The 27,405-nt window shown below is 38.9% G+C and overlaps 1 protein-coding gene and 1 non-coding gene across 2 annotated transcripts in view; both read right to left on the minus strand.

Moving 5' to 3' along the window:
* Positions 1–1,667: 1,667 nt before the first annotated feature.
* On the minus strand, positions 1,668–1,740 carry Trnaf-gaa (transfer RNA phenylalanine (anticodon GAA)). Its single transcript has one exon. It is a non-coding gene; the product is annotated as a tRNA-Phe (tRNA).
* A 7,227-nt stretch (positions 1,741–8,967) lies between these two features.
* Osbp (oxysterol binding protein) overlaps positions 8,968–27,405 on the minus strand; it is a 31,062-nt gene continuing 12,624 nt past the window's right edge. Inside the window, exons 4-14 of the mRNA XM_076847286.2 lie at positions 26,944–27,142; positions 26,590–26,692; positions 26,217–26,271; positions 25,887–26,018; positions 21,923–22,168; positions 21,542–21,662; positions 15,287–15,390; positions 13,344–13,439; positions 12,347–12,528; positions 11,357–11,577; positions 8,968–11,279 (exon numbers count right to left, since the gene is read on the minus strand). Coding sequence (XP_076703401.2) covers positions 11,137–11,279; positions 11,357–11,577; positions 12,347–12,528; positions 13,344–13,439; positions 15,287–15,390; positions 21,542–21,662; positions 21,923–22,168; positions 25,887–26,018; positions 26,217–26,271; positions 26,590–26,692; positions 26,944–27,142 — 1,602 coding nt within the window. The 3' untranslated portion in view covers positions 8,968–11,136. The remainder of the gene's footprint in view (positions 11,280–11,356; positions 11,578–12,346; positions 12,529–13,343; positions 13,440–15,286; positions 15,391–21,541; positions 21,663–21,922; positions 22,169–25,886; positions 26,019–26,216; positions 26,272–26,589; positions 26,693–26,943; positions 27,143–27,405) is intronic.

Raw genomic sequence — 27,405 nt, forward strand, 5'->3', positions numbered from 1 at the left:
TGATCACAGGGTTCAGCCTGACTCCTGCCTTTAAAAAAAAAAAAAAAAAAAAAAAAAGTGTGTGTTTCAATAGCTAAACTGTGGAGAGCCAACCTAGATGCCCTTCAATAGATGAATGGATTTAAAAATATGGCATATGTTCACAATGGAATATTACTCACCAATAAAAGAGAACAAAATCATGGCATTTGCAGGTAAATGGATGGCGCTGGAGAAGATAATGCTAAGTGAAGTTAGCCAATCCCAATAAAACAAATGCCAAATGTTTTCTCTGATATAAGGAGGCTGACTCATAGAAGGATTGGGAGAAGGAGCATGGGAGGAATAGATGAATTCTAGATAGGGCAGAGGGGTTGAAGGGGAAGGGAGGGTTAGAAATGATAGTGGAATGTAATGATCATTATTATCCAAAGTACATGTATAAAGACACGAATTGGTTTGAATATACTTTGTATACAACCGAAGATATGAAAAATGGTGCTCTATATGTGTAAAAAGAATTGTAATGCATTCCGCTGTCATATATTAAAAAAAAAAAAAAAAAAAAAGTGTGTGTTTGTTCAATTGCTTTCCCTTGAGTGGAGTGGTTCCCTAACAAGATTTTTGGTTTGGGGTTTTGAGGGGGTTTTGTTGCTTTTGTTTTTCAAATTAGGATCTCCTGAGCCTCTAGATTCTTTTGTCCTCTAACCCAATCCTAAAGGAGTGTGAACAACTCTGGAGACCTGGGGGCAGGTGAAGCCGCTTGTTCCTGGGGTCTTTCCTGGTGATTTCTGCCACTGGTTGATGGGTGCAAATGCACTTGTAAATTTTGAAATATGGAGGACCAGAAATAGCACAAGTCTGCTTTGAAATTCAGTTCCTCCTAAGTAGAGTGTCTGAGAATTTTTGCTGGGTCTTAAGATGGGCAGAGAGGCCAGAGGATATGATGTACACTAGTGGCTTGTGATTCACCAAGTAAAAATACAGGGTACCCACTGAAATCCGAACTTTACAGAAACAAGGAATATGCACTTTGTTATGTCTCATGCAATATTTGAGACAAGGCTTACACTAAAGGGTATGTGTTGTTTCTCTGCAACTCGGATTTAAGTGGGCGGTCCTAGATTTTTGTCTGGTTAAACCAGAAAGGTCTTCCGATGCCCCATCCAAGAGCTGGCTTGGGGTCCTTGTTATTGTTACACTAGCTGAACAAAGTCTGGGCGACTGACGCTCTCCAAGATTTCTTTGGCCAACAAGGTGCGCGAGCTGCGGCGGTTCCCGGAGTCGTGCAGGTCCCAGGACCCAGCCGCCCACAGGGCGGTGCAGGCCAGCGGCGCGCATCTGGCCGCGGAACCGCTGCCCAGCCAGAGCCGCTGCCCTTTGAGAAAGTCTCCGGAGGCTGCAGATGCAGGACGGTCTTGGAAAACAAGAAAGAACGAGGGCTGGAGTACTTAGTACTTAGAAGTGAGCTGCGGTCTGCGCGTGGGGACAGTCAAATCAGGGGACACTAACTTGATAACTTGACCGGGAGCCTTTTACAAGAGATTAAGGGTAACAATAGGAGAGTCTTCAAGGGCAAGTGCGAATACTCACAGACCACCCATTTCGACCCCTTTAAAGGGGGTGAGATTAATACAGGTCAATGGCTGAGAAACTAGCTAGTGGTGACAATATGACAATTGCAAAACTGCCGAAACCCGGGATCGAACCAGGGACCTTTAGATCTTCAGTCTAACGCTCTCCCAACTGAGCTATTTCGGCTGCCTCTGGTTGGACCTTTTTTTCCTTTCTGTAATTATTATGAAATAATGCTTCTTTCCGGGTAACAAAAGTGGTCATTTTGCAAGTTTGGTTGGGAATGGGCGTGTTACAAATGTTGGAGATGATAATGAAAGGACCTTGTTCACAAGCTAGAAATAAAAACTATTTTTCTCAAGTTTTTTTTTTTTTTTTTTTTAATTTTCTCTAATGGCTCTGCAATTTGTTTTCTAATTTTAAAATAATTCATGATGAACCTCGCGACCCTGTCTCAAAATTTGAGAGATTTTGGTTAAGGATCTGGGGGTGTAGCCCAGTGGTAAAACTCTGCTTGGGTTCAGTTGCCAGTACTTAGGGCACAGAGTGAAAGGGGCGTGGTGGGTCGGGATCATGAACTTTTTTCATGGCAGTATAGGGGCCTATTTCATGCTGTTTAATCCATGCAAAACATTGGATTATATGGATATAACACAAACTATTCAATCAGACTTTTCCCCCTAAGTTTCATTATTTTCTCCCAGATATAATTATTTAAAATACTGCCTTTGGGGGGAGGGTGTTACATATTTGTTCTGTGTGAAGGCAGATCTTGCAAGGACAAAAGATATATTTAATTTTTTTTTTTTTTTTTTTTTTTTTTTTTTTTTTTTTTTTTTTTTTTTTTTACAGATATCATCAATTTGGACTTCAGAAATGTTTAGAAGAGTACAAGAAGGCCTAGCATTTGTAAGGCACTGGATTTGATTGATCCTCAGGGCAACACACATGCGCCACAGGAAGGCCATGTGTAAAGGCTTCACAAGTAGATTTCTACTGTTATATATAGTCACTGTATTTGTTAAAAGCATTGGTTTGCTAAGCTTAGTATTAAAAATACACTTCCATTTTTGTAATTCCGTCTTGACTTTTCTTTTTTTAAAAGTTTTAAATATATATTGTTGAGAAATAGAATTGGACCAGACCTCTTTCAAGCTCTATGAAACAAGCTGTGGTTTAATAATATCCCTCATATGCTGATTCTGTTCCACCTCCGTCTCCTGTTTCAAAAGTTTGCATCTCTTGCATTCATTCACTTAAAATTGTTTTAAATAAACTCCATAAGACTGTTAATTCAGTGCTTCATATTCACTTGTTTCATAACTGGGGAAAGAACACAGGCTTATTATAGCTCGAAATGAAACTGACCTTAGTTTAGAATTTATAAAAAAAAAAAAAAAAAAAAAAAAAGACTTAAAGTGGAGGTTGATTCCAGATTGCCCTTCTCAAGACAGTAAGGAGAGAATGTTTCTGAGGTGAGAAGTATGGAGCCTAAACTAGATAGCATCAAAGTTTTTTCAGACTCTAGGAGTCTATCATTTGTTTAGCTTAAATGTTACCTTTTTGCTTTTACTCATAACTCTACTAGGAAAAAAAAAACCTAAAATGTCTCCCCAAGACACCCTCCCAGCCAATCAAGTGCCCTGGTTAATCCCTGGGACTGTTAATATGGATTTCATCCCTGTGGTTATGTTAGATTTTATACCAAGGCTGAACTCTAAAATATGTGATTATCAAGGTGCATCTGAACTAATCACATGAGCCTTTAAAAGCAGATTTATTTTTCCCCCAGATGGTCACAGAGGGACTCAAAAATTCAAAATGCAAGGGGGGATTCAATGCTGCTGTGCTGGTTTGAAGATGGAGACTGCAAGACAAGAAATATGGGCAGGCTCTGATTGCTGAGAGCAAATGCCAGCTGACAGCCAGAAAGAAAACTCCCCTCAGTTCTACCTCTGCAAGAAACTGAATGAAGTCTGCCAAGAGTGAGCTTGGAAGTACATTTCCCCCCAGTGCCTGCAGATGAGAACTCAACCTGGTTGACACTAATTTCAGCCTTGTGATACTCTGAGAACCCAGTCCGTATCACGTGGGACTTCTCACCCTCAGAATCATGAGCTAATACACAGTCACTAAGTTCATCTTAATTAGGTATGCAGCAATAGAAAACTAATATAGCAGTATAGATGCCCTAGGCTTGATTTCCCAAGTGTACTATTTTTTTTTCTTTCTTTTTTGTACCAGGGGTTGATTCCAGGGACCCTTAACCACTGAGCCACATCCTCAGCCCTTTTTATTTTTTGAGACAGGGTCTCACTAAATTGCTTAGGACCTTCTAAATTTCTGAGGCTGGGTTTGAATTTGCAATCCTCCTGCCTCAGCCTCCCAAACCACTGGGATTACAGATGTGCACCACCACACCTGGCCCAAATAGTACATTTAAAACCTAATCTGATCACTTGCTTGTCTATGATTTTGGGTAAGTCGGCTCCTTTGTGTTCATATTATAGATACAGTTGTGTTAATAACCACATAGTTCAATTAGCATATGTGTATAATTATACTAATCCTAGCCCTAATTTACTCACAATCTTTGCAAATGAGGTCCAGGTATTATATTTACATTTTAACTTGGGCAAGTGACTTTTAATCTGCACTTTCTCCCATCTCTCAGTGCTCACAAATATAGCTACCACTTGTAATATCCAATATTTTTTGTTATTATTTGACATCTATACAGGCACCTCCAACAAAGCATATCCAAAAATGAACCTACATTCCCCCTTCAACTTATTTATCTTACTATCAACTTCCATCTAAGTTTCCTAAGTTAGAAAATTACAAATTCCCTTCTCCTTCTTCTACTTTCCATTCATAATCACACCCAAGTGTTATTTATTCCATCTCACTATCTCTGGAATCGACTTCTTTTTCTCTTCCTATCCTCTCCACCTCTAAATTGTTTTTCCTACCTATAACTCATTTTCGACACTGGAACCCAACATCCTGCTTAAAAATTCTCCCTTATTGGGCTGGAGTATAGCTTAGATGGTAGGGAACCTGTCTAGCATGTGAGATGGGCCCTGGGTTTAATTCCTAGCACTGCAGGAAAAGGACAAGAGGAAAAACCCTTCACGGTCTCTCTGGTTAAAACCAAAAACTTAGGTTATGTAAGTTCTTCAACAGCTGTCCTCACCTTCTCTAGTATCATATCTTCTTGACTCTAAATTATAGTTGTTCTGGCTGTCGTGATGCTTTTTGTGACCTTACTCTTCAGTTTTAGTCATGCAAGATTTTTCACCCTGTCTTTCCCCAAGCCCCTTTAATCCACAACCCTTAGCTCACATTTTCTATTTTCAAAAGCTCTGACCCTCTGGGCTACGGTTGTAGCTTAGTGGTTGAGCACTTGCCTTGCAGGAGTGAGGCATTGAGTTCGACGCTCAGCAACACATAAAATAAATTAAAAAACAAAGATTTAAAAAAAAAAAAAAGCTCTGGTCAGCCCCCCCCCCCTTCCAGGCTAGTTGCCCCTCTGTAGGACTTTTTATACCACTTACCAAAAATAGATTGCAACTGCCTGTTAGGTTACCTAAGTTTTTTCTTGCCATTTATATCCCCAGTCTATGTTATAGAACAGGCTGGAGTAAATGTGGAATGAATGAGTGAATGAAAAAATGAAAAAAATTCTAGTCAGATCCCAGGACCAACTGGGTGACTTCAAAAATCACCTGGTCAACCTCTGTAAAGTTATTTGTAGATTCTTAGCTCTTTAGTTTCTTTTGCAAATCAAAACTACTCTAAGATGTCATCTCACTCCAGTCAGAATGGCTGCTATTATGAAGACAAACAACAATAAGTATTGGCGAGAAGGTGGGGGGAAAGATACATTCATACATTGCTAGTGGGACTGCAAATTGGTGCAGCCAATATGGAAAGCAGTATGGAGATTCCTTGGAAAACTGGGAATGGAACCACCATTTGACCCAGCTATCCCTCTCCTTGGTCTATACCTCAAAGACTTAAAAACAGCATACTACAGAAACACAGCCACATCAATGTTTACAGCAGCACAATTCACAATAGCTAAACTGTGGAGCCAACCTAGATGCCCTTCAGTGGTTGAATGGATAAAAAAAAGTGTGGCATATATACACAATGGAATTTTACTCAGCAATAAAAGAGAATAAAATCATGGCATTTGCAGGTAAATGCATGGTGTTGGAGAAGATAATGTTAAGTGAAATTAGCCAATCCCAAAAAAACAAATGTGGAATGTTTTCTCTAATATAAAGATCCAACTCATAATGGGGGGGGGCGAGATGGGAGGAATAGATGAATTCTAGATAGGGCAGAGGGGTGGGAGGGAAAAGGAGGGGGCAGAGGGTTAGCAAGGATGGTGGAATGTGATAGACATATCCAAAATACATGTATGAAGACACGAATTGGTGTCAACATACTTTACATACAACCAGAGATATGAAAAATTGTACTGTATATGTGTAATAAGAATTGTAATGCATTTCGCTGTCACTTATTTTTAAAAAATCAATAAAAAAATAAAGATAACACATCTGGCTATTCTGCTTTCTTCCCCTGAAGTATCAATACCAAGCAAAGAAAGGGTACTTGCAAAGACAATTGGGAGGTGTAAAAGTCAACTTGAATTGCTGACTTGATTGGATTAAGAGATTACAATGTTTAAGAGGATTGTGGATGTGTCAATGGGGTGTGTTTAAAAATGATTGGCCTGTGGGATAGCCAACTGAAATGGAGACTCTCCCTAAGCATGGGCAGCACTGACCAATAGGATGATGGCTTGGATGGAATAAAAATCAGAAGAACAAAGCAGCAGCAGCAGCAGCAGATGCAAGCTAGATTCTTCTTAAATGGGTTCTTGAATACTGCTGTGGTGGTCTGAGGATATGGAATTCTCACTTCTTCACCCTTCCAAAGCGGACTCTGATAGTGATTCTCCAGAAGGCTTAGGTCTCAGACTAGTGGTAGCACAGTTGATCCCTCTTTTTCTTGGGCTTCAGCCTCTTGGACTGTGCAGCTACTGGTTCTCCCAGCTCTCCAGCCTGCAGACAGCCATTGTGGATTACCCAATTCCTGGTCGTGTAAGCCAACCTACTAAGCCCCTTTTTATGATTATACTTCCTGTTCATTCTGTTCCTCTAGAGAACCCTAATATAGGAAGAAAGCCTGAGAATTTAACTACAGTTCAATTTATGAGCTTTGTAAGGGAAAGCTGTGTAAAACTTGGAATTCTTCCCACTGGTTAGGGTAGAGTATGGGGCAAAAACTTTATAAAATTCTTAAGCTTTTAGAAGCAAGTTCTATATTTTGATAACAATCTTAAGAATTTCACAAAATATATACATCTATAGCAAACACAGTCCAAAGAGTTTACTACACCTTTTAGGACTGTACTGTAGGTTGTTTCTAAATTATGTTGCTGAATGTAGAGCATATCCTTGAAATATACAGATTTAACATTTTTTGTAGGGTTTCACAAGTACCTGATCAGTGTAATAATTTATAATTTTCATGACTCATAATTTTGAATCGTAACCAAGAAAGGAAGACCCCAGGGTTCACATCACAACACATAATCACATTAAAGTTCTCAAGGAGGGATCATTAAATGTTTTGTTTGCCTTGTGTGGAAAATTATATCTCACAGTGGTATTCAAGTTTGCAGGATGTAGTTCTCAAAAGGTTAAGCATCTACTCAGTGGTTTTTAGCTTATGAGAAACTTTTACTGAAATTTAACATCCAATCCTGCAATAAAAGTTAGGCAAATTGAGAAGGCAGGTAGCCTTTCCAAGAACCAGGCAAGAAAAAATATTTCCTAACAATATAGCTAATTTTGTGGACAGGAGAGCATTGAAAAACCCAGGGTCCTGAAGGCTAAATTCCAAGGATGCTCTTTTCTTCAGATGGAGTCTTAAAAAGAAACTGTACTATCCTCATTAATAAGTTTCTGAAAAGAGATATGTGCATTTCAGTATGATGTGATGTCTATAATCTGGGAAGAAAGCTCTTAATTTGAGTTGCCTTCTGCTGCAGTCTGGCTGGGCACAATTCAGGAGCCACTTGTCAAAAGAAACAAACTTTATTTTTAGAACACACACACCACACCGCAGAGCTCTTCAGGAATTCCCTCAGAGCCCAACTGCCACCACTGGCTTCCCCAAGCCTCTCCACCTCCCCCGACTCCTCCTGCTCTTGAGGCCAATTGGCTGGGTCGCATGGGAGGAGCCAAAAAAAAAGTTCCCCCAAGGAGCAGCTCTGTGATCTGAAAGGGCAGGGAAACAGCCCAATGAGCATCACCGCAGAGGAGCCAATCAGTTGGCAGCTAGAACTTTGCTGGGGCCACTGTGAGCCAATCATCAGCTGGCAGCTGGAAGTTTGCAGGGGCCTCTTGGGCTGTGGCTCTCAACAGCCTTCCAATCCAGTTTCTCTCAAGAGCACAGGGTTGTACAGGTCACAAACCTGCACTAAGCACACCCTCCTTTGAATTCTAACACTGCAACTAACCAATCAGCTATATGGCTTGAAGAAATTTGCTTAAATTAGTGCCTTTCTACATCTTAAAACTATTTGTGGCCAGGCATAGTGGTGTATGCCTATAATCCCAACAGTTTGGAAGGCTGAAGCAGGAGTATCATGAGTTCAAAATCAGCCTCAGCAATTCAGCAAGCGAGGCCCTAAGCAACTTGGCAAGACCCTGCCTCAAAATAAAATATAGAAAGGGCTGGGGATATAGTTCAGTGGTTAAGTGCCTCTGGGTTCAATCCCTGCCCCCCCACCAAAAAAAAAAAAAAAAAAAAAAAAAGACAAAAAACTGTAATCCTGGGAATATTCAGGTCCCCATATAGGCAGATGCTCCGTGAGCATGAGGTCTCCTTTCAAGGTTGTTCTCTAGGCCCCTAGGTTACTTTGCCCATCTCCCCATCTGAACATGAACTTTAGAGAGAATGTGAATGTCATCACTTTTCTGAGGTCTTCAAATCAAAACTCACAAAGCAGAATTTGAATCCCTATATGAAATGGCTAAGAATCTGAGAATCTAACTGGGGAAGAGAAATTAAATTCATTAGGAAATTTTTTATTTTTTGAGGCAAAATAGGTCCACAATAAAAAACACTAGCAATGAATCCCTTCACCAAGTCAGGATGCTCCTAAATATATCACATTGGAGGGCTATTAAAACTGCTTTTCTGCCCATGGACCCTCCAAAGTGGTGCTTAATAGTTGAAATGTTTTTTTTTGTTTTTTTTTTTTAAACAAAGACCAGGGCTCCAAGGTTCCCAGGTTCCCAAGCAGGACAAATCACCATCAACCAGTTCTCCCACTGTCCACCTCCAATTCCTGACACATAGGAGCAGAAGCAAATCAGACAAACAATATGGCTTTTAAAAAAATTATTTAATTTAGTACTTTTTTTTGGAAAAAAAAGCAATAAGGCAAAAAAACTGAAAATATATATAGTTTTGTTTCGTTTTCATGTGACTTTATTCCACCTGAAGGACTCTAAGCTGCTTCCATTAGCAGGAATCTGGGGATCAATTCAGAAATGTAGTGCAGATGGTAAAGGAGGAAAAGGGGGATAAAGCAGGAAGTTCAGTTTCGCTGGGGAATTCACACTCTATCCAAAGCCCCAGATGAAGTTCCTGCTTCCATGGGCCTCCTTGGAAGAAGCCCCGGCATAACCTCTGGCTTGTGCTGGGAAAAGCATTCTTAGAAAGGAGGACATTCCTACAGCGGTCAGTCACTCCCCTCTCATGTCTATCACAGCAAGGAGGGATGGTGGGGAAGGATTAAAGTACTAATTAATTTACCCATAAAATACAATTTCCCGGAGGGATGGCTTCCTCTGGAATGATATTTCCCCCCAGGACCCACACTGGCTGAGGCTCAGCAGTTAAGGAACAAAAACAAAAAACACTAACAAAAAGCATACAAGGAAGGCACCTCAATTTGTGATCCTCAACCAAGGGTGGGTTCCCCAGGGGAGATTTCTGAACAAGACAACTGAAACAAATATAGAACATACAATAAGAAGGAAGCCAGGTCCCAACAGGCTCAGTTCTCTGATCCACCCCACTTGACAGTGCTTTTAGCCCACATCCCTAGGAAGAAAGTTCTTTTGGGATTTAGCCTATGTGCTGGACAGAGGCAGGAGTAAATAGGAAATTACCCTCCTGATTTTCTACCCATACTCTTCCTAACAAAAGACAGAAAAGAGGCAGGAAAGAGATTAGGATTTCATTTTCAAGAGTCGGGTAATTAGGAGAGCAGAGTTCAGACTGCAGTGGGCACCCCAAGATACAAACCATGGACAGAGTCCCTGTTCTGTAACTGCTAGACGTGATCCTTCCTGCTCAGGTTTCAAATCTGCCTCTAGAAGATGGAAGTAAAGGAGTGCTAATACACACCAGCTCATGTCCAAGAGAGTCCCAGGGAGACAAATGATATTAAAAACCAAGATTCTTAATGGGAAGGAGGAAAGTCAAACAAAAAATTAGATTTTTCTCTACATATATATAATATACAGATATTTAACACATTATTCCAGAGGTGGCTCCAGTCCATGGGGCTTGAGAGATGGTGAAAACTTTTGTTCCAGATTAACTTCTCTCAAATTCTGAAGTTTATCAGAAGGGGACAGGCAATGTTTTGCTCCAGACTGGGGCACGGGCCCAAATTGGTATTATGCCAGGAGAGAGAAGCTAGAAAGGCAATGAAGGATGGGGGCGAGGAGGAACCAGGAAGGTAAAAGTGGCTAGCAGTCTTTTTCCATCCTGCCTGTGTTCTCAGAAGTTCTCTGCCTGAGGAAGTCCGTAAAACCCCTTTGTGAGGATAATGCGACTCTTTTAACAACCACCACATGGCCTCCAGTTGCTGCCAAAGAAGATGGAGAACAGCAGACGGGTGTTTCACGTGAGTGAAGATAGAAACTTCCAAGAATGTAACTGAATATTCCAGCCCTACAGAACAATCACTCTTGCAGGTGTTCTAATACCTCAGTTATCTATGCATGATGCCCCATAAACCAACGCTGTATGAACACCTTTCACAATGTTAGACCTAAGCTCCACTGCAATCACTCTCGATGTCTCTGCTGGTTAAGTCTTATATGTGTTTCTTTTTAAAGGAACTTTAAAATCAGTTCTTGCCTGAACAGCACCAAAATGCTCATGAATCACAATTTTACGCAGATCTTGGCTGAGCAGGATACTACAAGGGGAGGGTGAATGACATCACCTTAAATGGGGCAGAGGGAGGAAGAAGAGCCAAGAATACTTGACTTTGTAGAAGTGGAATAACACTAACTTTCAGCCACTAAACCTCTCCCTTACAAGGTATCTAGTACATCGATTTCAGCATCAATCAGCTAAGGCAACCAGCCAATCACCACCACTGGTGTCTGCTTCTGGTGATTGATTTGGAAAAAATGATTGGTTAAGACAGACAAACTTGAGGAAAGCACTTGGTAAGAGTCACAACTGCCAGCTTTCCTGCACATCCTCTGTCCTCTTCTCCATTTGATCCTCTTCCTTTGTGTTATTGGTGCTTCAAAAAATGTCTGGGCATGAGTTCCAGTCCTGCTTTTCTTTGCACTCCCAATATTCACCCCTATAAATATGGGTTAACTCCTTGGTCACAGGGTCCTTCTTCCGCTCAAACCACAGTGCCTTATAAGGATCATATGGCGTGCCTAAAAGAAAGAAAAACACAAATTGAGCTGACACTCTCTATGCATCAAGAAATGTAAGTAGAAGCCAAGTTCGTTACCATCTTCTGTGGCTTTCATAGCTTCTGCTTCTCTCTTTTTTCTGGAAAGTCTTTGTTTTTCCTCCAGGCGCTGCTTTTCAGCATTGGCTTCATCCCAGCGCCCATTTTCCATCAGTCTCTGGTCAGGCCGTAACCGGCTGTCTGTGGGTGCAGTGCCGCCTTCCCAGGCATTGAGAGTCAGAGCCAGCTCTGAAAAGTAGTACATATTTTCTGCATTTTTCCTAAGGGTAAAGAATGAGAGAAAGGAAGGGTAACGCCAGAGCCCAGAACTTAGTGAAGGAGCAGAAAGGCTGATCCACAAATGGAAAAAATCTAGCACGATGTCAAGAACCCCTAATGAAGAGAGCCAAACTGGATCATTCCTGTCCTCACCCTCCACCCCCAGCATCACTCAATTCAATAGTCATCTGGGACTACACTGCTCTCAGTTAAAATGATCTACATTTGTTAGGAAGAATGAAATATTCTACTTAATGAAATTACTCATTTCCATTCCTTTGTTTCCCTTTTAACCTCTTTCTGGGATAATCTTGGCTGTTACTATAGACTGAATGGATTAGATGGTGATAGGAGACAAATGGCCTCCACCTTGTTCCAAAGTCCTGTGCACTGTCTTAGGGATTTTTATATTGCTCCTGCATTTTAGGCTAAATTGTTAATAGGTAGTAAGCACCTTTCTCCTCTAGCTGCTCTTAAATTGTCTGCTCTAAATTGTAGAAAATATCCTTCTGAATTGCATTTCAATGGATCTTTGGGAAGGCCAAACATTTTTTCACAGATGTGATTTGGTTAGTTAGAACTTTCTTGGGACAAGGCATGCTGTAACTCAAATCACATAGTGACAACCTTCTGGTAATCTCTCCAAAGGCTCCAACTTCCCTGGCTGAATCCCTCACATATTGAGTTGTGAAGGCAGGCAGAAATACCTTCAGTACTGCTTCACAGTCAAGGCTAAAGTGGTACTTGGGCAGCTTGCACACTGATACTCACGGTAAAGGATTCCTTTTCCACAGCATGACCCTGCTTTCCTCTGCTTCATGGACTTTCTGGCGAGCATCACCTCCATTTTCCCCAACAGCTGGCTGTATTTTGAAACAATCCATTTTCTCATCCCAAGTCCCCACAAGGGCAAAATGAACTTTTCCCGATGGATCTGTCACTTCCCCTGTCACCTGCAAGGGTGGAGAGCAGGGCTTTGGAGCAGAGTATTCACTGTGAGGTAGCTTAACTGACTAATCCAGAAACCAAAGTCAGAGGGAAATATTGGTTAAGTCCTGGTATGACAAACATGATGGAGTCATCCAGATTACTTTGTTATATTATTTTTTGAAATAACTGAGCCATGGCTTAGGGGTTTCATTATCACTGTTATAGAGGGATTTCTGATGCAATCATAAGTAGAAAAAGTATCTGACTAGTGGTCAGAATTATATTTTGGAGAAAATAGAGACAATCACAAATAAATCCCCAGCTACTGTTCACTCTCTCACAAAAACTCACAGCACAATTTCTCCATGGTGTTAACACAAAATTCCCCCTAAAACTCTCAAGGGTCAAACTCTCCACACTCTCTTCCTATAATTCTTTTATTAGTCCCTCCTTTGTGTTTCCATTCTGAGTCTCTCTTCGATCTTGACTTTTACTTTCTCACCGGTCTGAGAAGAAATTGATTCATCAATGAAACATAGTCCCTTTTCCTGCTTTATCCTTTATCTCTAGTTATTCATTCATTCATTCATTCATTCACTCATTTATTTTTATAGTTGTAGATGGACAGTATGCCTTTATTTTATTTATTTTTATTTGGTGCTAAGGTTTGAACCCAGTGCCTCACACATTAGTTAGGCAAGTGCTTGGCCACTGAGCTATAGCCCCAGCCCTCTACTTTTTTTGAATCACCATTTTTAACACACACACATAGACACCACACCAGCTCCACAGGAGTAGGCTCTCTAAGTAAAAAAAATTGAATTCCACTTTCCCTTACCTTTCTTGCTACATCCCGAGAGAAGTAGCTATAAGGAACAAATTTAAGATTACACTTATCTCCCGTCTTGTGATTTATAATGTCAATTTCACCAGACTGTAAAATGAAAAGAATCATGAATTAGTTAAATAACGACTGGATAACTTGAATATCTGCCAAACCCCTTATCTCATAATTCTTTATTCTTTCTTTTGTGGTACTGGGTTAAAATTAAACCCAGGGCCTCAGACATGCTAGATGAGTTCTCCACCACTGAGCTATATCCCTAGCCATAATTAGTTCATCAGCTAATTATTTTTGCAGTGCCAGGGATCAAACCCAGGGCCTCATGTCTGCCAGGCAAGCACTCTACCATTAAGCCACAACTCCAGCTCTCTCTATTCTTCAGTCTTAAATTCTAGCACTTCTTTGCTTAAAATTCAGTTCTAAGCCAAACTTGGTGATGTTATGGAATCCCTTTGTAGCCTTGGTAATTCCAGATTGGGATCAAGACCAAGTGACCATTTGTTTTGTTTTGTGTGTTACATGTTAGGTATCATAATTTGACCTTCTGCACACACACTGAAATTCACATAAAATTTATCTTTCCAAACCAATTCTTCCTTCACTTCACAAGCTTTTCAGCTTAAATCAAAGAGCTCTAGGGGCTGGGGATGTGGCTCAAGCAGTAGCGCGCTTGCCTGGCAGGGGCCAGGTTCGATCCTCAGCACCACATACAAAGAAAGATGTTGCGAACGCCGAAAACTAAAAAATAAATATTAAAAATTCTCTCTCCTCTCTCTCTCTAAAAAAAAAAAGCAAGCGCTCTACTTAGTTTTAAGGTTATATATATGGAAGGCCTTTCTACACTTTATTTCATTTTTCCCTTCTTTCTATCTTTTAGAAAGAGTCATCTTAATTCCTATATGTACAATGAAGCCCCTGCACCCTGTTTTTTTTTTTTTTTTTGCTATGAGGGATTGAACTAAGGGCATTTAAACATTGAGCCACATCCCCAGCCTATTTTATTACTTTTTAGACAGGTGTTGCTAAGTCACTTAGAGCCTCACTAAGTTGCTGAGGCTGGCTTTGAACTTATAATCTTCCTGCCTCAGACTCCCAAGTAACTGGGTTTACAGGTGTGCACTACCACACTCAGAAAGTGAAGCCCTTCTTGACTGCTCAGAAGATAGTATTTCTTCTTTTCTGATTTACTACAACCACTGTTCTAAGAACAAACTAACAATTAATTAAATATTATCTTAGTACGCCTCTTGTACTAGTGTTTTGTTTTGTTTTTACAGTGCCAAGAAGCATTCTACCCCTGAGTACATCCCCTTCACCTTTTTATATCTTATTTTGAGACAGCTCCTCACTAATTTGCCAAGGTCAGCCTCAAACTTACAATCCTCCCGCTTTAGCCTCCTGAGTAGCTGGGATTGCAGGTATGTACCCCAGAACCCAACTTGTACTTGTGTTATTCTGTTGCATATTTTTCAATCTATACTTTGTCACATATCTTCAATGATGCAGTAACTCCTAGAGGAACATCTCGTCTGACTTTGTAACCCCAGTACCTAGCATACTGCTTGGCAATAAATATTTCATAAATAAAGGAAGGACTAAAAGTGTTTATTATGTTTATTATGTCCCCAACATAGTTCTAGTCATCACTGATGAGTATTAAAACACATGTAATCTCAGTCGCTTGAAGGCTAAGGCAGGAGGATTCAATGTTTGAGGCTAGTCTCAGCAACTTAGCAAGGCCCTAAACAACTTAGTGAATCCCTATCTCAAAATAAAAAACAAAAAGGGCTGGGGATGTGGTGCAGAGGTTAAGCACCCCTTGATTCAATCCCCAGTACCAGGAGAGAAAAAGAAACAACAATAACTAAACACTGCAGAGATAAACCTAAATAAGTGTTCTCCTATACTTCAGAAGTATTCTGGGTACCTTTGCTCACCTGATCTATCCACAACTTGCCCACAATAATGTTGTGCACTGTTGTAGTAACTTTTTTCCAAGTGTAGTGATGCCCAGTTGCATGGAAAATACAGTGGATGGTACCTACAGGAAAAGAAGTACATAAATTAAGCCAAATATTAGAAAAACAACACCATGTAGACTAGAAATAATAATAGATGGACATCTTTCTATTGATATGGCTTACTTTAAAAAGAGAACAATTAATCAAAAAAAGACTTGTAACCTTCTTAAATGTTGGAAGCATTGATTGAAATGAACTTTTTCACTTGATTTTTAAATATATGATAAAATGTAAGTGATGACAAACACTGACAACAAATACATCTTAGCTAGGGAGCTACATTTTGCAGTACCAACAGCAAAATTTACAGGAACAAGTCAAATATGCCATAATGTGACCAAAAAAAAAAAAAAAAAAAAAGAAAGAAAGAAAAAAAAAAAGAAAGAGGATTTCACTGTGGGAAAATTGCATTGGTTGTCAGTATTGGGGGCCAGGCTCTGATTCAAGTCTAGCTGTGGACCTTAAATGAACCATTTATCTAAGGGCCTGAATATTAAAAGTGGAGGAGTAGATACAGCAGGACTTTGGAATTAGAACTGAATTCAGTCCTGCCTCTACTACTCATTAGATGTGTGATTCTATGTTATACAGTAAAGAATTTGTCTGATCATTATTCCTGGGAAGGAATCTTTCAACCCCTGTAACTTCTTAAAGGATGGGAGTGAACATGATAGTTTATGCTAATGAGGTGATTCATGCTGGCCCCCACACAGCTAATGCTAATGAGATAACTCTGATGAGGGCAAGCCAGGCCAGGAAGATCAACCAAGTGATTAGGGAGTTGGGATCTTAAGTCTCTGTTATCAACCCAACTTCCTGACCTCCCGCTGTAACCACTAATGAAAACAACATGTTAATTGTGGTTTAGGCAAGCCCTTTTTTGTACAAAAGATTCAAGTAGCCTTGGTAGTTGGCAAGTGAGGATGACAACAGCATCATGAGAATGAAACAGCAGCAACCCTGCTGACAGCATAGCCACTCTGTGCTATACTCTCCTCATACATTATCTCATTTAGCCTCCACCATATTGGCTCTACTTATATATGTCCAAAATCTCTAGATCATTCCCTCACTCTATGATGCCCCTATTATCCTGATACCAAAGTCAGACAAAGATATCACAAGAAAAGAAAAACAATGTCCCTTATGAAAAATGATGCAAAATCCTCAACAAAATACTAGGAAACCAAATTTAGCAGCATATTAAAATGATTACAAGCCATGACCAAGGGGAATTTATTCCTGGAACGTAAGGATGGCTCAACACATGAAAATCAGTCAATATAATAGCATCACATTAACAGAATGAAAGGAAAAGAACCTAGATGGTAATCTCAATTGATGCAGAAAAAAGCATTTGACAAACTTCCAACACTTTCTATGATTAAAAACATTCAAAAAACTAGGAATGAAACAAAAGTACCTCAATATAACAAAAGCCAAATATGAAACCCCCAGGAAAAATATCATATCCAATGGAAAAACACTGAAAGATTTTCCTTTGATTAGGAACAAACCAAAGACATCTGCTTTCACCACTTCTACTCAACATACCAGTTGTTCTAGCCAAAGCACTTACGTAGGAAAAAGAAATAAAAGTAGGAAAAAGAAATAAAAGGCAAAGTGGAGAGGAAGAGGTAAATTATCTCCTTTAACAAATGATATGATCTCATATATAGAAATAGTTACTAAGATTCCACAAATGCACACAAAATAACTGTTTGAAATAGTGAATAATTTAGCAAAGAAAAAGGTTACACAGTAAACACATGCAAATCAACTGTATTTCTTTTTTGTTTATATATATATATATATATATATATATAATATAATATATATATAATTATATATAATTATATATTATATAATTATATATATATAATTAATATATATATTATATATTATATATATATATATATATTTTAGTTATAGATGGACACAATAACTTTATTTATTTATATTTATGTGGTGCTGAGGAACAAACCCAGGGCCTCACACATGCTAGGTGAGCACTCTTACCCACAGAGCCACAACCCTGGCCCATCAATTGCATTTCTATATACTAATAATGAATAATATCAAAGACTCTTATGGAATCAATTATAATAGCATAAAAAAATAAAATACTTAGGAATTAATCAATGAAGTAAAAACTATAAAATATTGCTCAAAAAAATTAAAGACGACAAACAAATGGAAGCACATTCCATAATCATAGATTGGAAGACTTAATATCGTTAAGATGTCAATACTATTCAATGTAATCTACAGATTCAATACAATCCCTATAAAAATATATAATATATATATTATATATATATACATTTATATATATATGTGTGTGTGTGTGTGTGTGTGTGTCCCCATCCTGGGGATTGAATTCAGTGGCACTTTACTACTGGTTACAACCCCAAACATTTTTATTTTTTTATTTTGAGACAGGGTCTTTCTAAATTGCCATGGCTGGTCTAGAACAGTATCCTGAGTCACTGGGACAGGAATGCACCACCATGCCTGGCTCTAAAAACATATCCTAAACTTCACATGGAATCTGAAAGGATCCTGAATAGCTAAACTAATCTTACAAAGAGGAAAAAAAAAAGAAAAAAGCTGGAAAACTCATACTTCCTGTCTTTGAACTTATTGCAAAGCTACCATAATCAAAACTGTGTGGTACTGGCATAAAGAGAGACAAATAAACCTGTGGAACAGAATTAAAGAAAGCCCAGAAATAAACCTTTGTGTATTCACTTAAAAAATTTTTGACTAGGGGAATTTTTTGAAAGGGGGAAAGAATAACCTTTTTAACAAATAGTCCTAGGAAAAATCTAGATATCCAATGTGCTAAAGAATGAAGTTGAACTTTTTCTTAATAATAAATAAATACTTTAAATATACACATAAATAAATACATATTTTATACACACACACACACACACACACACACAAACACACATACTTGAAATGGATCACAAGCCTACATTAAGACCTCAAACTATAAAACTCAGAATAAAACAGAGGGGAAAAGCTTCATGGCATTGGATAGGCAATAATTTCTTGAATGACACTAAAGACGCAAGCAACAATAAAACACACAGACAAAAATGAACTTGCTAAATTTTTTCAAACAATGTGTGCTGGGGCTAGGGTTGTGGCTCAGCGGTAGAGCACTCGCCTCGCAAGTGCAAGACCCTGGGTTCAATCCTCAGCACCACATAAAAATAAATAAGTGAAATAAAGGTATTTTGTACAACTACAACTAAAAAATATAAATAAAAAATGTTGTGCATCAAAGGATATCAACTAAAGAGAAGCCACAGTATGGAAAAAAATATTTACAAATCATATTTCTGATACAGAATTTGTATTCAGAATGGAGAGAACTTCTACCCCCCCCCCAAAAATTAACAACTCAATTAAAAAAATGGGCAAAGAAAACAATTTTTTTAAAAATGGGCAAAAGACTTAAATAGACATTTCTCCAAAACACACAAATGGTTAGTCAGCACATGAAAAGGTACTCAACATCTCTATTAAACCAAACCACAATACAACCAGAGAAATGAAAAGTTGTGCTGCAATTGTGTACAATGAATCAAAATGCATTATGATGTCATATATACCTAATTAAAATTAAAAAAAATGAATTGCAGTTTATATAAAGTTTAATATTTCTATATCTTTCACTATGAACATATGCAATATAGAGGCATGCTGGAGATACTGTTTTATTACTTACTGTTTCTCTTTTAAATTTGTATCAAAAGCATTTACACATTTACCAGGCTAACAAGAATAAAAACAACCTGAAATCTATAGAGTGAAGAAAAAGAAAAAACTAAACCACTGTGAGATACCACCTTACACCCATTAGGATGACTAATATGAAATAAATAACTGGTGGCAAGGTTATGGAGTAATTGGCATGAGTGTACACTATTGATGGAAATTTAAAATGGTATTGTCACTATAAAAATAGAATTGATATTTGATCCAGCAATTCTACTTTTAAGAATATAATCCAAAGACTGAAAGCAGGATCTCAAAGTGATATTTGTGTACCTATGTTCATAGCAGCATTATTTATTTATTTATTTTTAATTCTTTTTTTTTAATATTTTTTATTTTTTAGTTTCAGGTGGACACAATATCTTATTTTATTTTTATGTGGTTCTGAGAATCGAACCCAGTGCCTCACGCATACTAGGCAAGCGCGCTACCACTTGAGCCACATCCCCAGCCCAGCAGCATTATTTATAATAGCCAAAACCCAAGTAAGTGTTCACCAACAGATTCAAGTATAAGAAAAGTGTGATCTATATGTACGATTGAATATTAAGCTTTAAAAAGGAAAGAAATTCTGCCATTTGCTATATTACAGATGTACCCTGAAGATATTATGCGAATAAATAAGTCACAAAAAGACAAATACTATATAATTCCATTTATATAAGATACTTAGAATGGTCAAAATCATAGAAATGGAGAGTATAACAGTGTTTTCCAGAGTCTAGGGGGAGGAAGAATGGGTAGTTACTATCTAATGGGTATACAGTCTTACTATTTAATGGGTATACAGTCTTAGTTTTACAAAATGAAGAGTCCTGGAGTTGGATGGTAGTGATGGATAGACAACATTAAGAATATATTTAATGACACCTAGCTGTACAGTTAAAATGGTTACGATACCAAATTTTATTTAATGTGTATTACCCTGCAAGAAAAAAAAACTGAGGAGTGGTAGGGGTAGGAGGAGAAACTACAGAGACCACATGGCAGTGGAATGAAAAATTCAAAGCTGAAAAGGAATTAATTCTATGTCTAGTAAAATTATCCTACATAGACAGAAGAGAACTTAAGAAGTTCCCAGATCAACAAAACCTGCAGGAGTTCATAAATAGCAGATCTGTCTTACAAGAAATACTATAAGAAGTCCTTTACACTAAAATGAAAGGATACTAACTTAAATCTACATTAAGAAATGAAAGACCAGGGCTGGGTTTGTAGCTCAGTGGTACAGCATTTTCTTTGCATGGGTGAGGCACTGGATTGATCCTCAACACCACATAAAAATAAATAAATAAAATAAAGATATTGTATCCATCTACAACTAAGAAAAAGAAATAAAAGACCAGTAAAGGTAACTACAGTTAAACTATATAAAAGATAGTATAAGGGTAGTTTTTACTTGCAACTGCTTTTTTCTTTCTCCTATGAGATTTAAAGGCATAAAGAAACATAAAACTATTATAAAACTACACTGATAAGATTAAAATGTATAAAAATTATTATCTGTATGAAAATAAGAGCACAAAGTTAAGGAAAGGTAATGGATCTCTATAGGTGAAAGATTTTGTATATCATTCTAACAGTGTATATATACTAGAATTCCTATTCCTAGGACTTTTTCTTTTTTCTTTTTTTTTTTGATTGGGGGAGGGATGAGGGATGGGGGTACTAGGGATTGAACTCAGAGCACTCTACTACTGAGGTACATCTCTAACACTTTAAAAATTTTATTTTAAGACGAAGTCTCAGTAAGTTTGGCCCAGAATTTGTGATCCTCCTTTCTCAGCCTCCTGAGTAGCTGGGATTACAACTGTGTGCCACCAGGCCTGACCTGAACTTTTGGATCTTGACACAAAATTAACTTGTAATTCAGTAAGATTTTTTTTAAAAAATAAAGTTTCACCTTACTTGGAATTTAGTGATTACATAACTGATACCTAATTCATCAGATAGAGAAAGAGAGGGGGTGGAAGGAGAGAAGGAAGGGGAGAGGCTAGCCAAGAAACCTAACCTTGTGATCATAAGGGTCCTGATTTTTAGAGAGAACTGGATTGCTAGAGTAATCAGGGAAACAACACAGTTAAGCGATAGAATTTTTTTTTTTAAAGTCATGCTAGAATTTATGTTCTAAAATTGTGCTAAAGATGTGTTCAATATGGTTAAGAAGACAAAGAATTTATGTAGAGCTGGGTCCTTAAAGAGACTCTGGCCTTCTCACTTATTTGATAGCAAAGAGCAAAGAAGGTAAATAACCTAACTAAAGCTAGTTAGTGAAATTTGGTGTCTGAATCAGAGATTCTTCTGTCTGCTGATGACCTCCTTCATCATGCCAGAAAAACTTTTATTCCTAAAGCATTAATTCTTTTAAAGATGGGGCCTTACCGAGGGGCATAATGGAGAGGTATTTGCCTCGAAACTTGCTGGTGATTTTGATTTCCTGACGCAGTGTCCAGCCATTTTTGGACTCCGCATGGTGTGCAGCAGCTGGGGGATGATGACTCACCTTGAAGAAATGAGGTTCAAATTAGCAAGGCAGAAAGAAGGAAAAGATATGGCCTAGTAATTGGTGATAAACACACAAAATTCATCCTTGATATTTTTATACCCACAATAGTAAGGGAATACCAGGCCTTCAGTGTTTAATTCTGAAGGAAAAGAAGGGTAAGATGACAGGGACTGACATTTCTACAAACAGCACCCAAGGGTTCAAAGAATCAACCTTTTCTTCAGAAGGAAATGTGTCAAGGTGCTGAGGCTTCTGACCTGTTCACAGAGGGATCGGTACCCATTTTCCTCTAGTCGGTCCAGCTCAAAGGTCTCCCCAAGGAGTGGGTTGAATGGCTTGCTGGTACGGAAGACAGTAGTGGAGTAGGAGGACACGGTAAAAGCTGCAACATAACAGAGCTGTTCTAGAGAGTTCTCACATTTTGCAGCTCGGTCTAACAGCTCATGGTATTCCAGATCTTCAGTAAGGCGCTGAAGCATGGACAAGGGCTCATTAAAGTTCACCTGTAAGGAAAAGAACACATATAAAAACCTTGTCCAGACATTTTTAAGAGAGTTACATTTTTTTGCAGGGATAAACCGATCCTGAGATGTTGAGGTGATAAGACAAATAATGAAAAGAAAAAAGACTTAACCCAAAGGCAACCCATTTTCCTTGGTATCTGCTCATGTCAGAGAGCGGCAGAAATCATCATTTTCATCCATTTCACTAACAGTAAGCTTTTGGAGATGGAAACCTTGCCTCTTCTGTCCATTACTACCTAACCAAAAGCCATCAGTACATGGACATAGGAGACCAATAACAAATTTAAGTTTTGAATGAATGAATTTTTTTTAATATTTTTTTTTAGTTGTTGATAGACCTTTATTTATACGTGGTACTCAGAATCCAATCCAGTGCCTCACACATGCCAGGCAAGTGTGCTACCGTTGAGCCACAGCCTAGCCCCTGAATGAATGAATTTTAAAATATACTAAGTTGTAGCACAAATATAATCAAAGAGGAAGTCAGGTATTTAAAGTTCTTGAGGGAGAAAAGAAAAGGTATTCAAATACAGGCACTTCCAGACTATTGAAAAGATCGCATTACAAAAGTTAGCTTCTACCCTGGACTAGACAATTGCTAAGTCTCAGTTCAATTCTACATCAGGCCAGGACAGACTACTTCTGAGGCCAGACAGCTGTATTTTTAGATGTAAAGTGCTTATGATGGTGGCTGATAAAGATGACTGATGAAGACCTAATCCTCAGCAATCTTTCAGAAAAATTCCATAGTTTAATAACCATGCCAACAAAATCTCTCAGTGGCAAAATTTCAGGCAACATGAAGCAACATTTCCATATTTTGGGGGAGAAGAGTGTACTCTGGTGGCTACTAGACACATCCACTGTGCCTGGAACTAGAATCAGTACATCCTAAGTCTATCACTGCTTTCCATGCACACATGACCCTGCTTTCCAACAACTGTTCCAGGAACCACAGTTGCTCTAAAAGTGCTAAATTTTTTTATAATGATCATTTTATCACTCTGAGGTTAAATAGGAAAACTAATGAATCTGAGAGCTTGAAATGAAAGGAAGAAGGGAGTTGATTATATAGCCAGCAGGCAGCTAGAGAAGACAATCCTGAGATGAGCAACACCAGGAAGCCATAATGGAGGAACAGAAAAAAGCAGTGTTATTACTAAAGCCAGAGGCCAAGGGGAACTGGCAGTGGCTAAAACCTTGGGAGGGGCTGAGGAGACCTGTCCAGATGCTGCCAGAAAACTGCCTAAAAGGAGAGAAATACCCTCTTCCAAGCTCTCATCTCCTGGTATCTTGCCCTAGTAGAGTCCAGCCAGACTCCAGCAGACACAAGACACAGAAGCTTGAAAAATAGCCTCAGATGATCAGCTTTCCTGTGACCCAGTATAGAGCAGGGGAAGGGTGAGAACTTGATTTGCAGGCCAACAGGTACAGAACTGCACATTCCTAGTGGCAAAGTCAATAAGGAACTAAGGGTAAAGGTGAACAGAGAGGTCACCTAGACCTAGAACTGTTTTTAAGCAGAAATGCACTTCTCAGACCATGACAAACTGCCCACCTGCCCACAACTTCTAGACATCTAATGTTCCAGGCAAGTGGGATTTCTTTTCAGGTCCCCAAAACACCCATTATCTCAGTTTCTCCAATGTGCCTGCTTACTCAGGGCCTTTTCTTTTCTAAGCCTTTTCTTTTTTTCCCAATGCTGGGAATCAAACCAGGGCCTCACTCTACCTCTGAGTTATATATATATCCTCGACTGTAGTTGATAAATATATTTTTAAATCATACAGACTTACAAATAAACTATTTGCTTTTCAAGATTTGTTGATTAATTAGTTCAACAATTTGTTGAATGATCTGTATATGCCAGGCTCTGGACTAAGCATCAAGGATATAGAGTCCAATTAGACATAGTTTCTCTCCATAAGAATATAGTATATGAAGAGACAGAAATCATACACTGTTCTCTGCACCCAGAGAGGTAGAGAGAATACTTTCTGTAATTCTGTCTGCCAAGTTTTTGGCTCTCTGTACCCCCAAGTCTTCATTTCCAGCCTTTTCTATAGCTTACTATGGTCATATAGCTAAGTCCTGGCCACAGAGATTTAAGAGATTAATGGATTATGCAATTTCCAGGAAACAACCCTTAAAAGGGTTGACTGGAATGTGATCCCGATGGTTCAAACTGGAGAGGCCACTATGAACCTAAGAACTAAGACCACAGACACAGAGAAACAGGAGAGAAAGCAGTCTGGTCCTGACACCATGGAGTATGATACTAGAACTGGACCATTTGCTTCTGGACTTTAATACAAGAATGAGTGAGGACAATATTTGTTTAAGACAGGAGTTGCCAGCTTTTTCTGTAAAGATCTAGATAGTAAATAGTTAGGCTTTCCGGGATATGTGGTCTCTGTCACAACTACTCAATGCTGCTTTGCAGCATGAAAGCAGCCACAGATAAGACATAAATGAATATCTTTGAGTTCCAGTAAAACTTTATGGACACAAACACCATGGACAATTAGTCTCCTTTTTATTTTTTTTTCCCAACCACTTAAAAATATAAAAGCTATGTTTGGCTTGTGGACAACATAGATAGCAGCCAGATTTGGCCCACAGACCCTAGCTTGTTGACCCCCTAATTTAAACCAATATATTTGGATTTACTGCTTTAAATTGATTATTCCCAGCTGTTATACTAGTACAATACCAGGCAAATAGAAGACACTTAGTAAATTGTTGAATGAATAAATAAGAGAAACACGTGGCCCAGACACAAATGGTGGAACCTATTGGGGCACAGGAGAGAAGACAGATCTCATCCTGACTGGATGCACTGGAGGTTTACTGAAAGAGATGTCATTATACTGAATTCCAAAGGAAAGAGTTTTAGCCACAGCAAAAGAAAACTACCAAGGGTTGGTGGAAAATTCAAAGTTCAGGCAGAAAGATCAGTGTGTATAAATGCTCTGAGGAATAAACAAGATAACTCTTGAGTATCTGAGGCTAATCTGATGACTATACCATCACACATATATGATGACCTTGCCCCTGGGGAAGAAGTGCTAAGTCCAATAAAGAATCTGAACTATGTCCAGAGCAATAAAGATCCAGGATTTTAAATTGAAGAGTAACACAACCATGCTTGCAGTTTTAAAAAAATCACTTTGGCAATAGTGGACAGGCTGGAAAAATGAATGATCATCGACAGGGAGGTCATTAAAAACCCCATCTTCGCCATGGCAATCAATAATTTTCACCTTCCTGGTTGGAATGGTTTTTGCTTCTATGCTCCCTAAACCTTTGTATATATAGTATTTCCCATTACACTATGATAAAAAATAATAATAACATCATTTTTAGCCTGTTTTCATGTCTCTTTTAAATTATGTGGTTCTTAAAAACAGAAATAAGGCTGTATTTATTTTTGCATGCCCCCAAGCCCAGAGCATAGGAATTTGCTCATAAAAGTTACTGAACGTGTGCATCTGGTTCTAGGTGATCTGGGAACATACCAGATTCAGAGCCAAAACTCAGCCAGCTAATTTAAAGGAACAGTTTATGACTATAAGGGTAACAAAGGCTATGCTCAAAACTGCCACGCGTATGGGAGGGGAGGGCTGTCATATCAGCATTCTTTTGCCTGAGGCTGAGAGGACCTACTGGCAGCAGTTAGGATGTGCAAGGACCTTACCGGCATGGGGATCTTGGAGAGTTCTTTTCCAATGCAGTTCTTCATGATGCTCCATAAGTTGAGGCTATAGTTTGGCTTGTATGGTATTCTAGTTCTCTTTTCCTTCTTCGTCTCTTCCAGCTGATGCTTGTACTGAGAGCAAGAACAAAGCCATTCAATCACCCACAAAGAACAGAAAATCTGCTATTGCTAATCTTCCCTTCCCCCATACTTAAAATTAAAAAAAAAAAAAAATCAGGATTTTTCTTTCTTTCTTTACACTTTACAAACAAATCCGTGGGACTCATAGCCCAAATCCTTCACCTTTGATGCCCTCCACATAGGAGTTACCTGTTCATCAAGGCTAATGTCACTGCTGGCCCCACTGATGTTGCTGCCAGTGCGTCTGCATAGAGGGGAACACAGGAGATTTAGAACAAAGAGCACAACTAGAGTTTGGGCCTCAATGTTTTTTTTACAAAGCAGAATGTCAAATATGCTGCACAAACTTATTGATGGCTAATCAAAAGGTGTAAATAGATATGACTGTAAATGCCTCTGGAGAACTCATCATGTAAAAAGCTGACAGTTTTCCACTTACTTAAGGAAAAGAGCCCAGATTTTACCAAATGTCGACAACTATAACATTCCCACATTGAACAATGTTTCTAACCTCTTGATGATCAGGTATGTTCCTTTTCTTTAACAGTAAAGGATAACTTACTTGTGGCCCAAATTCTCGGGCATGGTGATGATCTCTGGTGCATCAAAAAATTCATTCTCATCATCTTCATCACTCATGTCTCCTTTCCCAGAGCAGCACTGATCTACGAGGAGAAAGGCCTTCTTTGTTTTCTCTGGTTATATTTATCAAATGCCTGGTACCGCAGTTCTTCTCAGTACCAACCACAAACATAGCAACAAATGGTAAAGTAGTGGAAAAGCCAGAAGAAATGAACAGCTCCAAAGCCACTTCAGATAAGTCATTAAATTGTGAAGAATTTGGAGCTCTTCTATCAATTGCAGAAAATCACCTGGCTCAAATCTGAACAGGCTATGCAAGAACAAAGCGTCTTACCTTTAGCAGATCCTGCGCTGCCAGGAGTGTTTGCAGGCAGCACTGTGGCTCCCCGGAAGGCCCTCTCCAGGTGGTTGTGCTGCTTTGCCAGCTGCTCAAGGGTTTCTTCCAGTCGGATACGCTGGTCTCTTTCATACTGCAGTGACTTCTGCCACTTTTTACTGTGGGTCTGGGCTAACATGAGGAAATCTCTGCAGGCCTGTGAGGAGAAAGCACTAGATTGTGTCACTTCAACTAGTCAGGTTCCCCTCCGGCCTCTGTATGCCCATTAAGAAACCTCATTCAGCAGAAAAATGAGAAAGACTTTCCCTGTATTCCACAGTATCAGGGACAGCTAGCTCATGCTGCAATCAAGGTCAAACTCAGAAAAGAGTGAAAACGGTTGTCATGGTTCTCTTACATTTTCCTGGTCATTAGGACTAAACAAATGCCAAGTGAGCAGTAAACCTAGACAAAGTATTT

This window comes from Callospermophilus lateralis, chromosome 2, assembly GCF_048772815.1.
Source record: "Callospermophilus lateralis isolate mCalLat2 chromosome 2, mCalLat2.hap1, whole genome shotgun sequence".
In the NCBI taxonomy this organism is placed as follows: domain Eukaryota; kingdom Metazoa; phylum Chordata; class Mammalia; order Rodentia; family Sciuridae; genus Callospermophilus; species Callospermophilus lateralis.